This window comes from Anneissia japonica, unplaced genomic scaffold (assembly GCF_011630105.1).
Source record: "Anneissia japonica isolate Jap-2015-1 unplaced genomic scaffold, ASM1163010v1 scaffold573_len2283161_cov171, whole genome shotgun sequence".
NCBI lineage: Eukaryota > Metazoa > Echinodermata > Crinoidea > Comatulida > Comatulidae > Anneissia > Anneissia japonica.
In genome coordinates, this window is record NW_022719802.1 from 952,462 (window position 1) to 967,138 (window position 14,677).

At 32.2% G+C, this 14,677-nt stretch overlaps 1 protein-coding gene and 1 non-coding gene across 2 annotated transcripts in view; both read right to left on the reverse strand.

Annotated features, from left to right (window-relative positions):
- Nucleotides 1-13,192: 13,192 nt before the first annotated feature.
- The window catches only part of LOC117111068 (alpha-N-acetylneuraminide alpha-2,8-sialyltransferase-like), an 8,811-nt gene continuing 7,326 nt past the window's right edge, over nt 13,193-14,677 (reverse strand). The window contains exon 5 of the mRNA XM_033253956.1: nt 13,193-13,671. Coding sequence (XP_033109847.1) covers nt 13,442-13,671 — 230 coding nt within the window. The 3' untranslated portion in view covers nt 13,193-13,441. The remainder of the gene's footprint in view (nt 13,672-14,677) is intronic.
- Trnal-uaa lies at nt 13,901-13,973 on the reverse strand. Its single transcript has one exon. It is a non-coding gene; the product is annotated as a tRNA-Leu (tRNA).

Consider the following 14,677-nt stretch of genomic DNA (forward strand, 5'->3'; position numbering starts at 1 on the left):
CGTTGTTCCATAACAAATATATTGGTGAAAGTGATGACAATGAAAACAAAAGTCAAGTTGATGTATTTTTGGAACATAATTTCACACTGATGAAGTCCACAGGAGTGGACGAAATATTCGTGTTTAATAAATTATGTTCCAAAAATACAAAAATACGTCAACTTGACTTTTGTTTTCATTGTCATTACTTTCACCAATATATATATATATATATATATATATATATATATATATATATATATATATATAACTATACAAACAATGCATTTATCTAGACCTTTGATTCATATTAATTAACTTTAAAGTAACAGTTATATGTGCATAGTATTATACAGATGAATGTCAAAAAATTAAAGTAAAAATGTTATAAAGAAGGTTTATACAAATATATTTGAAACCCTTACACACATAATTTTTATGAATACAGTCGATTGTGGAAACAGTTTTTAGTTAAATCAATAACTTTTTTTACAATAGAAATTATAACCAAAGGAGAATTGGGCCCAACATTATTTGATGAAATTAAATAATTATTTTTATATAGTTCGAACACCTTTTCCCCTCAAGATTCCTTAAATTAGGCATCAAACATTGAGGATTTTATTTTATACAGATTACAGAAATTAGTCAACGGTACATACTGAGAGGCAGAAAAGTTGTTGAAATAGCCTTAATGATGATGATAAGAGATGATATTGCATTGAAGAAAAACATATCTTATATTTAATGAACATGGAGAATTACATACAATATTAAAATATTATCTTTCCTTAAGGAATATGAATCTAAAACACATATCCCTTTTACGAGACCTATAATCTTCCTTTTTACAATTTATTAATCCGTGATCATCAATATAACATTGCTCAGATTTTAATGACTGGACATTTTTTCAATTTTCCCTGGTATATAATGAATTGCATACATATCATTAGTTAATTTTTTGTGGTGGCCAGCAGAAATGATTTCCAGAGTGATTTCCAGACTTCTCTTCACATACAGTCTGTTATTGAAATGTATATTGATTCTCATTGCACAGAAGTTAAATTAAACAGTCTACCGTTGAGGTCAAACATTAAATCCATCTGACATGATAAATCTTGGATTCAAAACTATAGGCTGAAAGAAAGAAAAAAGTATTACAGCTTTATATACATTTTAACAAAATGTGAGTGACTTTCTTCTGGAGAAACATCGCCACTGTAAATTAAAGATTATTTTTTACCTCAAAAACTTAACCATTTTAAACTTCTGTATTATTGATAGGCGAAACTTAGACCAATTTGGTGATTTGTTAGCTGCTGTAAAAAATGCATACAATCACCCATGAGAATCCTTTCTTTATAATGGCTCTATTTAGTAATAAGCTGCACTACACATACTTCTTGGAAGTGGAGGAGTTTGTGCATTAACCACGGTCTTATGTGTATTATATGACAAGGGTAAATGCTATTCTCCAACTAAAATTATGTAGGTTTCTAGATGGAGCAGTAAAAGTGCTGAGATATATGAATTATTATTTGGTTTTTTGGATTACTTATAATTTTTACTATTATGTAGATTGTGAATTGTACAATAGTCTACACTATTATCTTTTATGTGTATTCACAAACTTAATACAGTAATTAAAATAACTGTACAGTAGGGCATAATACATAATTATTCTGATATTCAACCATTTATATACTGTAAACAGTAAACCTACCTTATACATGTTCTGATAAGCATAAACTTGCTCCCAGTTTAACTGCTTGCATACAATATTTTCTGTAGAGAAGAAGTGACATTTCAATTATTGCATTCTTTCGCAAGACTCAATGAAAGTAATAGACCCCTATAAAACTCCCCCTAAGCCCAAACACATCAACAAAATATTTGCCACACTAGAATATCCCTGCATAGTTCATATAGCTAGAACCATAAACAAAATTCATGCGAGGGATAGACAAAATGAGATTACAATCAACCATAATTAAATTGAAGTTCAATTATAAGCCGTAACATTTATAGGCAAAAAATGAAAAACTATGTGTTTCTAAGATGTAAATACACATTTTAATAAAGTGAAGGATTGACATGAGGGGCAGACCTGAGACCATCATATTACATATTGACCTAGAAATTGTCTAAAACATTTCAATAAAACAAATTTTAACGATAATGTGAGTCCTAATAATAATATTATTATTACAACAAAGCTATTTGTAATTCCATTGGGTATCTTATTAATGTGTGGACAGACGTGTGTTTTTAGGACCCACTAGCTACTTTATCATTGTCTTGAGGTTATTTTTCTAGATAGTTCAAATGCAGTCTGTCAGAGATATGGTAGGTCCTAATTTAGTAAAAAATACATATTTAGTTACGTAAACCAGAGATAAAAGATATGTATGTAATCTGCAATAATAACAAAATAAACAAATAATAAATAAATAATGATATAAAAATAATAAATTATACAAGTCCTGAGAGTTTGAGGATTTTAAATATTTTTCTATTTTAAATGGTTTCACAAATGTTTGTGTTTTGTTTAAATAATTTAATTAAAGAAAACAAACTTAACACTTATTTTTTAAATCCCTGATTTAAAAATGATTTTTCATGTATAAACATTTTTAAAATCAAATTTCACTGTTCCCTGTTTAAAACTATTTTTATATGTATTTTATTCATTGAACATTGTTTGATATATTATACCATGGCCAAATGGATGTCGCTTTGGATAATAAAATATTTTTAAATTGAATTTGAATTTGAATTAAATGGCAAAAATGTGAAGTACTTTGAAACAACGTACTGTATAAATATTTCACATTGAGGAAGAAATTGGCGTGATCAGTATTCAATTTGCAGGATTACACTGAAAAGTAATCTAACTCAGATATTTGTGTAGAAAATTGCTAGTAGAGAGGTACGCCTGGGTGCGGAAAACCATCATAAGGCCTATTATTATTATAATATAATATAATATAATATAATATATATATATATATACATATATACCATCTATGTTGCAATATTACTAAATTAAATTAGGCAAAATAAAAAAAAAATACTTGTTTAGCATCACCTCTTTATAATTAAATATTTATGTTGGGAGGTGATTTTTTTTTGTGTGTGTGTTAGATCAGATGTTACCTTAGCAGTGCAACGCCTAGGCACAATTTGCATACCCACTCAGTAGCGGATCCAGAAATTTGAAATAGAGGGGGCCCAGGGAGGGACCAATCCACAGGTTGTGGGTTAAGGCGAGAAAAGTTATGATTATTGCACACTCAGATTTAACATTTGAATATAAAAAAAATAAATACAAAATATGCATATTTTATTATTATTATTATTATTATTATTATCATTATTATTATTATTATTAGTTTTAATATTACTAATATTATTATTATTATCAATATTGTATCCTTGTATAATTTTCCTATTTTCTCTATTTTTTTTTTATTTTGAAAACTTTAAATGGGGACCAGGCCAGCTGGGCTCCCCCTTAAATCCACCACTTTTCCAAAAAATTATTATTTTTAGTTTCAATCAGAAAACACATATGTGTTTTATAACCATAATTAATGCTTAGAGCAATCTATGAATAAAATGAATGAATGAAAATATGAATGAATAATTAATTTAGCATCACCTCTTTATAATTAAATATTTATGTTGGGAGGTGATTTTTTTTTTGTGTGTTAGATCAGATGCTACCTTAGCAGTGCAACGCCTAGGCACAATTTACATACTCACTCAGTAGCGGATCCAGAAATTTGAAATAGAGGGGGCCCCAGGGAGGGACCAATCCACAGGTTGTGGGTTAAGGCGAGAAAAGTTATGATTATTGCACACTCAGATTTAACATTTGAATATCAAAAAAATAAATACAAAATATTCATATTTTATAATAATAATAATTATTATTATTATTAGTTTTAATATTACTAATATTATTATTATTATCAATATTGTATCCTTGTATAATTTTCCTATTTTCTCTATTTTTTTTTATTTTGAAAACTTTAAATGGGGACCAGGCCAGCTGGGCTCCCCCTTAAATCCACCACTTTTCCAAAAAATTATTATTTTTAGTTTCAATCAGAAAACACATATGTGTTTTATAACCATAATTAATGCTTAGAGCAATCTATGAATAAAATGAATGAATGAAAATATGAATGAATAATTAAATAAAAATGAATGATTGAAAATGAATGAATGATTAAATAAATAAAATCGAATGAATAAATGAAAATGAAAATGAATGATGAATGAATAAATAAATGAATGGATGAATGAATAAATGATTGATTGAGTGGGTGAATAAATGAATGAATGGAATAATGAATGAATGAATAAATATATGAATGAATGAGTGAGTGAGTGATTAAGTGAGAGGGGGAGAGAGAAGGAGTGAGGGAGAGAGACAAGGAAGAATATTGCTGCAGTGGCGTATGCGGGGTGGGGTGCTCAGTGTGCCTGGATATAGTAATTTTTATAGTTTTTATGTATTAAAGTACCATTTTCTGTCATCTAAAAGTCCCCAAAAACCGAAAAGTCCACTGATTAATCTCAGATAAGATAGTATAATACATCGAAATGCACGCCTCGTGTCGGGATTCAATATTTCGACATTAATTATGCCGTCATCAGGAATGATCTAAAAGTCCCCAATTTTTAAAATTTTCTCACCTCAGCCTCATCCATGGTGGATGGGGCTCAGGTTGATATAGTAATTTTCGAAGTTTTTATGTATTAAAGTGCCGTTTTCCGGCGTCTAAAAGTCTCAAATTCTTACAATTGTCTTACCTCAGCCTCTACCATGATAGGCTGAGGTGGATGGATTGGTAGTTTTATAACTTTTAAGTATTCAAGTGCCGTTTTCGGGCATCTAAAGTCTCAAATTCTTAAATTTTACTCATCTGCCTCCCAAAACCATGGTGGGGCTCAAGTAGGTATCGTAAATTTTGTACTATTCAAGTGCTATTTTTGGGCATCTATACGAGTCTCAAATTCTCAAACATTTCTCACCTGAGCCCCAGCCATGGTGGGGCTTAGTTGGATATAGTAGTTTTTATAATTGTAAGTATTTAAGTGCCATTTTCGAGTATGGTTTTTTTTTTTAGTCACTTCGTCAAAAATAAAAAGAATTAAAAGGTAAATTTTTAAGTTCCATTTCCGGGCATCCAGAGGTATAAAATACTGAAATTTTCGCGTCACCGCCAACCATGTGGCGCTGATGCGGCGTGGACTCTCATTTCATCAGCACCCTCCTTCCTTAAATCCTGCATGCGCCACTGTTGCTGAAAACAACAGCTAAGCCAAATATATTTTCATTGGTTTAGTTGTTCATGTGAAATGTCATGTGATAGGTTATTACTTTAAAACAATGCTAAAACACACAGTATCAGTGCCAACATAGACACATGTACAACTGAACTGAGCGTCTCTGAATTAGTAGTGGGTGGTAATATGTAACGTTTGTCATGCGCTATAGAAATGGAAGACCATAATCACATGGGAATGTACCTATCTGGTAGGGTCTACAGTACAATCAGTGTAAAAGTGTAAGATATAGGCTAGTGTGGATTTAATACAATGTCCTAATGGTAATGTTCAATATAAGTGTCAAGGAAATTAAGTATATGTGTTTGAAAAATGATCAACATTTTATTTTTATTTCTCACCCTGACCTTCGCCTGGGCGAACTTGGCGAAGATCTGGATCCGCGCCTGTATTATGATGGCTTGTATATATTCACATGTTCCATTTCTTTCCAATTTTTAGCACAGAAATGTAAAATAGAAATTCACAATAGAATAATGTGTTGATGTTTACTTCTATTTTCGAGAAATAGTAGGCTTAAATATTTTAATGAGTTCATTTGACATTTAAGTGTGTAGACCCAATCTTGTAGGTACGTAAACAATTACATTTACCTAGAAATGAAACATTAAACAAACAAGAGACCAAGGGAATGACTGCAACACTGCATTGTCATGGGAACCGGAAGGAAAGCAAAGACGAGGAAGACCAAAAACAACATGGAGACGAATGGTGGAAAAAGAACGAAATAAATGACGATGGACACCATGGTGGGATAGGGGGAGCAGCTAGATTTGCAGCAGCTAACAGGGATAGGCCTAGATGGAGGCATTCTGTTGAGGCCTATGCGACACATGACGCGAAGAAGTTAATTATGGTAAGGTAATAAATGAAACATTAACCTGTAAAAATGTTAAGGAAATTTGCAGAACACTTTAATTATAATTTTAGTAGGATGAAAATATTGTTGGATTGTGCTTTTTGACGACGGAGTCTGAATAATTACCCTACTAAACGTGCAACGTGCAGCTGTTTGTTTCTCAGTGTATTGCAATAGGCCTAGGCCCATATGACGATGAAAATGTTTTTTTTTTATATTGCTTTTTAATAAGCATAATCCTACGATAATTTGAAGGTCCTTAATATTTAAAATTCAATAAGCATGTTGCTTCCGTCTGAATCGATAAATATTGAAAGGAGTAGGCCTACAGTGAGTTGATAGTGTTCATTTTCTCATGACTAGGTCTATATGTAAATATTTCATATTGTTACATCGTTTTAGTAGGCAACATTTTATCTTTACTTAATTAAAAAGTGTACAGTACAATCAACTCTTCATAACAATAACATCTCTCTTATTTGTTACTATATTAAATATTTTTAATAGCAGAATATTCATGGAAAAATTAATGAATTGAAATTGGGTGGCCAAGCTTGATGACCTAAAATATAGGATCACCATAATACGATGGAAGGGGTGGGGGTAAATATTTCTATTTTTGAAAGTTATTGTATGTATTAGTTTAATTATATTAATAATAATTAAATAATTTTCTGTGTAATAATATAAAAATATATATTTTATAATGTTCAATTATCTCTTTTTTATACCTTTTTACGTAGTATTTTGTATCTATTAATGTGCAACCTTTCACATCTCTTTTTTATTCGTTGTGACGTTAATTTGTTGAAGGGGGATGTAGAGGTGCTTGAAACCTGTTCATCTATTCCCTTTCGCTGCATTTTCTGTATTCTTTTTCTGTTACCTTTGCTCGTATGTGTGCGGTGATGTAGCTTAGTAAATAAATTTAAAAAAGAAGCAATTAGTGAAATATATTTTTCGTATACAATCTGTGGGCGTTTGCGGTATCCTGTCCAGGTGCCCAAGTCATAGGCCTGACGGCCTTGATTGACGCTTCAAATCAGAAGGCTCACAATTATATCTTGCACCGGGGCCCATCATCATCTACCTACGCCGCTGGTGCGTTCAGTACCGTACATGCGTGATGATTGATAAAACAACATTATTAGTAATTGAATTTACGTACTTTTAATATGATGAGCTATTTTCTTTATCTAACACTTAATAGTCAACTACATATACACGTCTGAAATGGCATTGAACTCAAGGGAGAACTTGTTCAAATATCTATCCATATCAACATTTAGTGATAAGCATCTTTGTATATATATATATATATATAATATCCAAAGATGCGTATCACTAAGTGTTGATGTGGATAGAGATTTGAACAGGTTATTTAAGTGTACATATATTATTTGCATTAATAAATTAAATTAAAGGTATCGAATAAATGAAACTTAAATTGTTTGACACGGGTCATGCTGAGTTGTGTCTGATACCATAAGTAGTACTAAATGTATCCAGCCTTTAACATTTAGCGCACCACCCTTTAAATTTTGTGGGCAACATTTTATGAAATTCCACTACTCTTTGAAAAGATCCTGGCAAGAGGGCTGATAAATAAATAAATAAATTTATATATAAATGCCACAGAGTGTGTCAACAGTGTGTACACACTTTGCACACTGTGGTCACACCGTGTGTACATGTACACTGTCGCCGACGTGTTTGGACAGAAAGACACAGTGTACAGAATTCAAATAGTCAGCCACAGTGATCACGGTGTGTTACTACATAAGGTACACAGAGAGAAATTCACATAGTAGTCCACAGTGTGGACATACACACTGTGAAAAAAGTGTGTTTTATTCTTAAAATTTTCTCACCTCAGCCTCATCCATGATAAGGCTTAGGTGGATATAGTAATTTCCGTAGTGTTTATGTATTAAAGTGCCATTTTCCGGCATCTAAAAGTATCAAATTGCCATTTTCGGGCATCAATAAAATCTCAAATTGTTAAAATTTACTCACCTGCGCCCCAAAACCATTGTGGGGCTCAGGTAGATACCGTACATTTTGTACTAATCAATCATCTATACTAGTCTCGAACTTTTTCACCTGAGCCACAACCATGGTGGGGCTCAGTTGGATATGGTAGTTTTTAGAATTGTAAGTATTTAAGTGTCATTTTCGGGTACCTATTTAATTAATTCAGATTTTTTTACTCAATTCGTCCCAAATACAAGAAGTAGGCCTAAATGGCAGTTTAAGTTCCATTTCCAGGCAGCCAGAGGTATAAAATACTAAAATTTTCGCGTCACCGCCAACCACAGTGGCGCTGGCGTGGTGTGGACCCTCATTTCATCAGCACCCACCACTCCTTCTTTAAATTCTGGATACGCCACTGTTGCTGAAAACAATAGTTAAGCCAAATATATTTTCATTGGTTTTGTTGTTCATGTGAATGTCTGATAGGTTATTAAAAACAATGCTAAAAACACACAGTGTAAATGCCAAAATAGACACAAGTAGGACTGAGCTGAAAGACTCCGAATTATGCGCTATAGAAATGGAAGACCATAATGTATTATGGGACCACTCTGATAGGTCCTGCAGTACAATCAGTGTAAAGGTGTAAGATATAGGCTAGTGTGGATTTAAACAATGTCCTAATGATAATGTTCAAAATAAGTATCAAGGAAAATAAGTATGATTGTTGGAAAAATGGTCAACATTTTATTTTTATTTATCACCCTGTCCTTCGCCTGGGCGAACTAGGCGATGGTCTGGATCCGCGCCTGCGTGCAAGCATAAATTAAATGAGCGTATCATCGTGAGTGGATTTCCCGTAGGCACCTACGATGCGATTTAAAACGAAACGGCGCTGGTTTGGTCTACAGGAGCTCATTCTTCATATAGGGCATAGGTTAACACAATACCTATATTATTAAATACATTAATTAAAATAAGAAACTTAAATGAATCTTTTGACTAGTTTTAAATTACGTTAAAAAATTAATTAATTTCCATAAATCAATTTAAATAATTTTAATCATTATTGTTATTTTTTATACTGTTATTTTTATTTTTGAATTAAAGAGGATTTAACATGAAACGATTTGTTTCCGTATTATTGGTTATTATAACGCATTTATTCAGCGAACACTCACGCAACTGACTTTGTATATTTAAGAAGTTTTTAAGCTTACGCACATGCATTTAATACAAACTCGTAAAATATAATATATGATAATATATAATTAGCCATTATCATTATTATGTAGTTTTCTGTACAATTCTGAGCCACTCCGGATCTTTTTGCTTTTCTTCTTTCTCCCTGTATTATATATAAAAAAAAAAAATTGTTAACACTAACATTATATTTGCCCTAGTATTATGCCCGGACGAGGGGGCCGATTTCCCCAACGAGAGCAAAGTGGGCGTGGTCGTACGTCGCTTAAATTTTTTTTCTAAAGTGGACCAGGGTGGGGGAGAGGCAAAGCACTTCTTTCTAAAGTGGTCCAGGGGGGCGAAGTCCCCGAAAATTTTGATAATTTAGGGGTTTCAAAGGCTTATTTAATCGATTTTAAAGTCTACTAATATGAAAATACATTTTTTTTCCTCCCCGACGAATTGTGGTTTTTCTCCCCGACGGGTGGCCATGCCCCCACCCCGTCCTCCCCTCGTGCCACGCCTGTGCCAAACCCAGTACCATTTCGATTTAAATCGTACGGAAAATCCACTCAAAATGCAAATTTATCGGCGCTTCGGAGAGATTTGCACCCCCCCCCCCACCAGAGCTCTGCTCCAAGATGGCCCAGGTCCCGTGGCCTAAGGTTCTCACCTTGCTTGCTAAAACGCACCCAACACTTCACATAAAAATCCTGCCTATTGGCTTGAATTTCCAGTGGCGAATGTTAGTTGGTTTGATTTGTTTTCCCACAAAGTGGCGAATGTGTGGCGAATGTGTGGCGAATGTTAAATTACTGCAATTTGTACGTTAATTTTTTTTTTCGAAGTGACGAATAAGTTTAATGATGAATTATTGCTAATTAACCAATCGTTATTATTGTCATATATTTTATACACAGTATTAGGAGGCAATGTACTATAATCATATAGAAATTTAGGCAATTTCATATAAACGAAGGTATGCTAATAAAAATTACTATTTTCAAAAATCTTTAAATGCGTTTTTCTCAAAATGCACTTTTTCCCATTCGCTACTACGTTATAAGGGACGAATTAAGAAGGAATCTAAAGCAAAAATAAATAGGTCTATGCATATCGCTCCGATTGAAAAAGTCTTGTTGAGTGCGCTATGTCACAATAGCCTTCCTTATGATGATGATGATGATGATGATGATGATGATGATGATGATGATGATGATGATGATGATGATGATGATGATGATGATGGTACTATTTTTATGAAGTACTCTAACAACTTAATATAATGTTTCAACAATATTATTAAATTATATGAAGGGATAAATTAAATTTAGTTTAAAAACTTCAATGTTCTAGCTTAAAGATATGTCCTGTCTGCCACGAGCTGGTAAATATGAAAGATTCAATTCCATATTATCGTATATTCAAGGAAGATGTTAACTTACAATTGAAAATTAAATTAGAAAATAAATCCACAGATTATTAATATTGCCTTGATGATATTGGAAAGGCCTCACTTACACGTCAAAGACATGGATACGTAGTTTTTTTTTCCTTTTTTTTTATTTTTGTTCAAAATATTTTACACTAATTAGTTTAATTACATTTTTGTGTCTATGCCCCCTCGGGGCAAAGACATTATGTTATGATCTGGTAATTAAAGATGGCGGAAAGGGTAAATCCGGTGAAGGTGCATGATGTGTCATGTGTCACATTAGTAGGCCTACCTACAAAAGTCCTACATCACACATTTACTGATAACTGAATCCCACGTGGATACTTTATTAGTAAACGCAATACAGTAAGGCAATATAGGGCATGGACACACGCTCCCACTGGGAGCTTTTTTATTGTCTGCAAGATTTTCCAACTCTGTATACAACAGATTTCAAGAAATCAAAATATTCCCTTTGTAAAAAGAAAATTGACGAATGGGATTCTATTCTGATCCAAGTTAAGATTCATTTAAAAAGAAATGCATTTTGAAATGTTTTAAATTTTTGTTTGCACAATTGAGTCTGAATTTTAATGCAGCCTTCAATAATCCTTTCATTTAAATTCATTACATTAAATTATTATTTCTATACTTTCTGTCGTTTGATTACAATAGAATAAGTTAGATTATTTTTACAATGCTTATTATTATTGCTTAATCATTCATTTTTTATACAAATATTTCCAACTTTATCATTAGTAATAGTGCTGTGATATCATTTCAGTCCTTTTATTTTGATTACTTATTTATGGTGATAAAAACACACAGAAACTAATATGCCTATCTTTGTGCACTTAACATATTTTAGCTACTGCGGTGTGTGTTTAGATGCTATTGCCATTTCTATATTGTTTTATATTTTGGGGGTTGTTATATTGTACCTGAACTGTTAAATAATAATTATTATAATCACTATCACCATCAACATCATCAACGTCATCATCATCATCATCATCATCATCATCGTCATCAACGTCTTCATCAATGACATTATTAACGTCATCATCAACACTACTATCATTATCATCACCACCACCAACATTTATCATAATCACCATCTATATCAAAATAATCATCATCATATTTATTTTCATCAGCAGCAGCCGCAGCAACAGCAGTAGAAATAGGATTGTAGCAGTATATTGTATATTTGAAATATTATAGACATTTAAAATGATTGAGTAGGTGATTATGTTACTTCGTATACCTTTTCACTGTTTACGTAGGCTACTTCCATTTTGGCCTATACATATAGATTAATCGTACAAATAGGTACAAGAAGACACAGAATGACACAGTGAAAAGTTTACTGACAACGGAATATAATAATATATATAGGCCTAAGTATAAAAATCTGAACTGCATGGTTTAGGCCTATATTTTCCAAACCCATGCCAACATAGTCGGCTAATTTTTCATATAATTTGCCTTTCTTACTAATAAAATTAAATAAACTGTAATCTTATTAATTTTATAATCTGCCGTGTGCTTTCGAATATACTGAAAGCGATATTATTGTTATTTCATGATGGGTATATTTTAACGGTATGTCAATAATTCGATTGAGTTTAGACACTTAAATTAGAAAATACGACGAGGTGCCACGCATTGGCGAGTGGCAGCTATTCTCAATCGATCGTTTGATTATACATTATTTGTCTATGTAGTCATGGAAACACCAGAACGCATACCTCAAGTAATATTATGCATACATTTGTATGGAACCATAATAATTGCGCTTGGACAGCAGAAAAACGTTTATCATTTAGGCCCAGTGGTGCTGAAGTAACTTATAGATTAACAAGAAATTGTTGGCTACCAAGACCCGCCCATAAACCCCGTTAGAATTATTTAAATCTAAGCCAACTTGGTGCGATTTTAATTTATAATAACAGAGTAAAACGCTTATAAAAGGATTTAATTTTGCATGAGAAACTAATTATCACGAAGACAATTTGTAAAAAGGGAAGCTCGATCGCATTATGCTTTAATTGAGACTAATAGTCTTTCGTTGAATAATGCACCATTTACTGCAATAACCAACAATATCAGAGCAACTTCATTCAGTCGTTCTTTGTCGTAGGCCTACTAATAATGCTGAACACATCGAAATTCACCGTTTTCATATAATTCAAAAATATCTTTACACACGATTCTTGCAATCAAAAATAGTTAACAAGGTGAGTGCATAAGTAATTGTAGAGGGCCTTTATAAAATTGTTGAGGTTTCGCAAGCTTACAAAAACGATAACCAATACGGCTACGTCATCAAATGTTTAGTCTATCCATCCCCCCCCCCCCCCCCCCAGCATGGAGGAATTAATTTAAACTAAACTAATTCCTCCTTGCCTACAGTAGCATATCAGTCACAACGTAGGCCATCCATACCTTCTACAAATTGGCGATCACATTCAGCTCTGATATGTATTTTCAAGAACGTTTTAGGCACAAATGACAATAATGAAGATGACGTAGGCCTATTCGCATTCGTTATTGTTTTCGTAAGGTTTTACCTGTTACTACTACTACTACTACTACTACTACTACTACTACTATTATTATTATTATTATTATTATTATTATTATTTCAATCAGTCACATTTGTCAGCGTGCAGTTGCAACACACCTTTCTTGTGAAGTTTCAAGATTGCTGAAAATTCATCACTAAAGCTGTGAGATTTTGAAGGAAGCGTTGTTGGTGGTTTATCTGTGTAGTAGTGATATCGTATTGGCTCACCGACAGAGTTTGACTTAAATGGCCAAAACCCATACAAGTGCACTTCGTCACAAAAAGTCAAGGCATTAGACACCCAGTAAATTCCTAAACAAAAATTATAAACAGACATTAAATTGTTGAATATTAAAAATCTCGACTTTACTAGATATTTGTGTTTTCACATAGTCGTTCTGAAGATAGCTGTTCAAAACACTGTTAAAATATATATAAACAAAAGAAAGGTAAATACAGTGTTCGAATAAAGGGCGTGCTAATACAATGTGTACTATGGCTCTCAACGAAAGTTGCCCTATAAATAAATAGTGTAATAAAATGCTTCCCACGAGATTCGAACCTGCGACCTCTCGCTGTTAAGGCGAGCGTCATAACCATTAGACCACAGAGGCATCATGGTTGAACAGATTCAAATAACGTTAGATACACTCCGGATTACAAAATAGGTACGGCTGGAAACAAATAATAACATATAATATAAATCAAGATAGCCGTTAACCCTGTTAAAGATGTATTGTCCCATGCTAAATATTAAAAAAATCATAAAAATATTTTTTGAAATTAACTTGCCCATTTTGAAGTAACATAAATGTTAATCAAATTGAACATAAAAGTGTTTTTAAAAAATGTCTACAGCGAAAAATGATAGAAACACTTCCAGTCACTGGAAGCGTTTTATTATTTTTATATAATTTTTTGGATTAAAAATCAGGGTACACATTTTTAAAATTCAATAATTTCTATGCACAAGTTAATAATTTGTATGTTATTGCAAAATGAGCAAGTTTATTTCAAACTTATTTTTTAATGATTTTTTGACATTAGCAAGGGGCAATACATCTTTAAAGAAAGTTAGCCTAAATACAGTGTTGGAATAAAGGACATGATAATACATCGTGTAGCATAGCTCTCAACGAATGTTGTCCTATAAATAAAGATATATATAGAATATATATAGATATATATATAGAAACACTTCCAGTCACTGGAAGCGTTTTATTATTTTTATATAATTTTTTGGATTAAAAATCAGGGTACACATTTTTAAAATTCAATAATTTCTATGCACAAGTTAATAATTTGTATGTTATTGCAA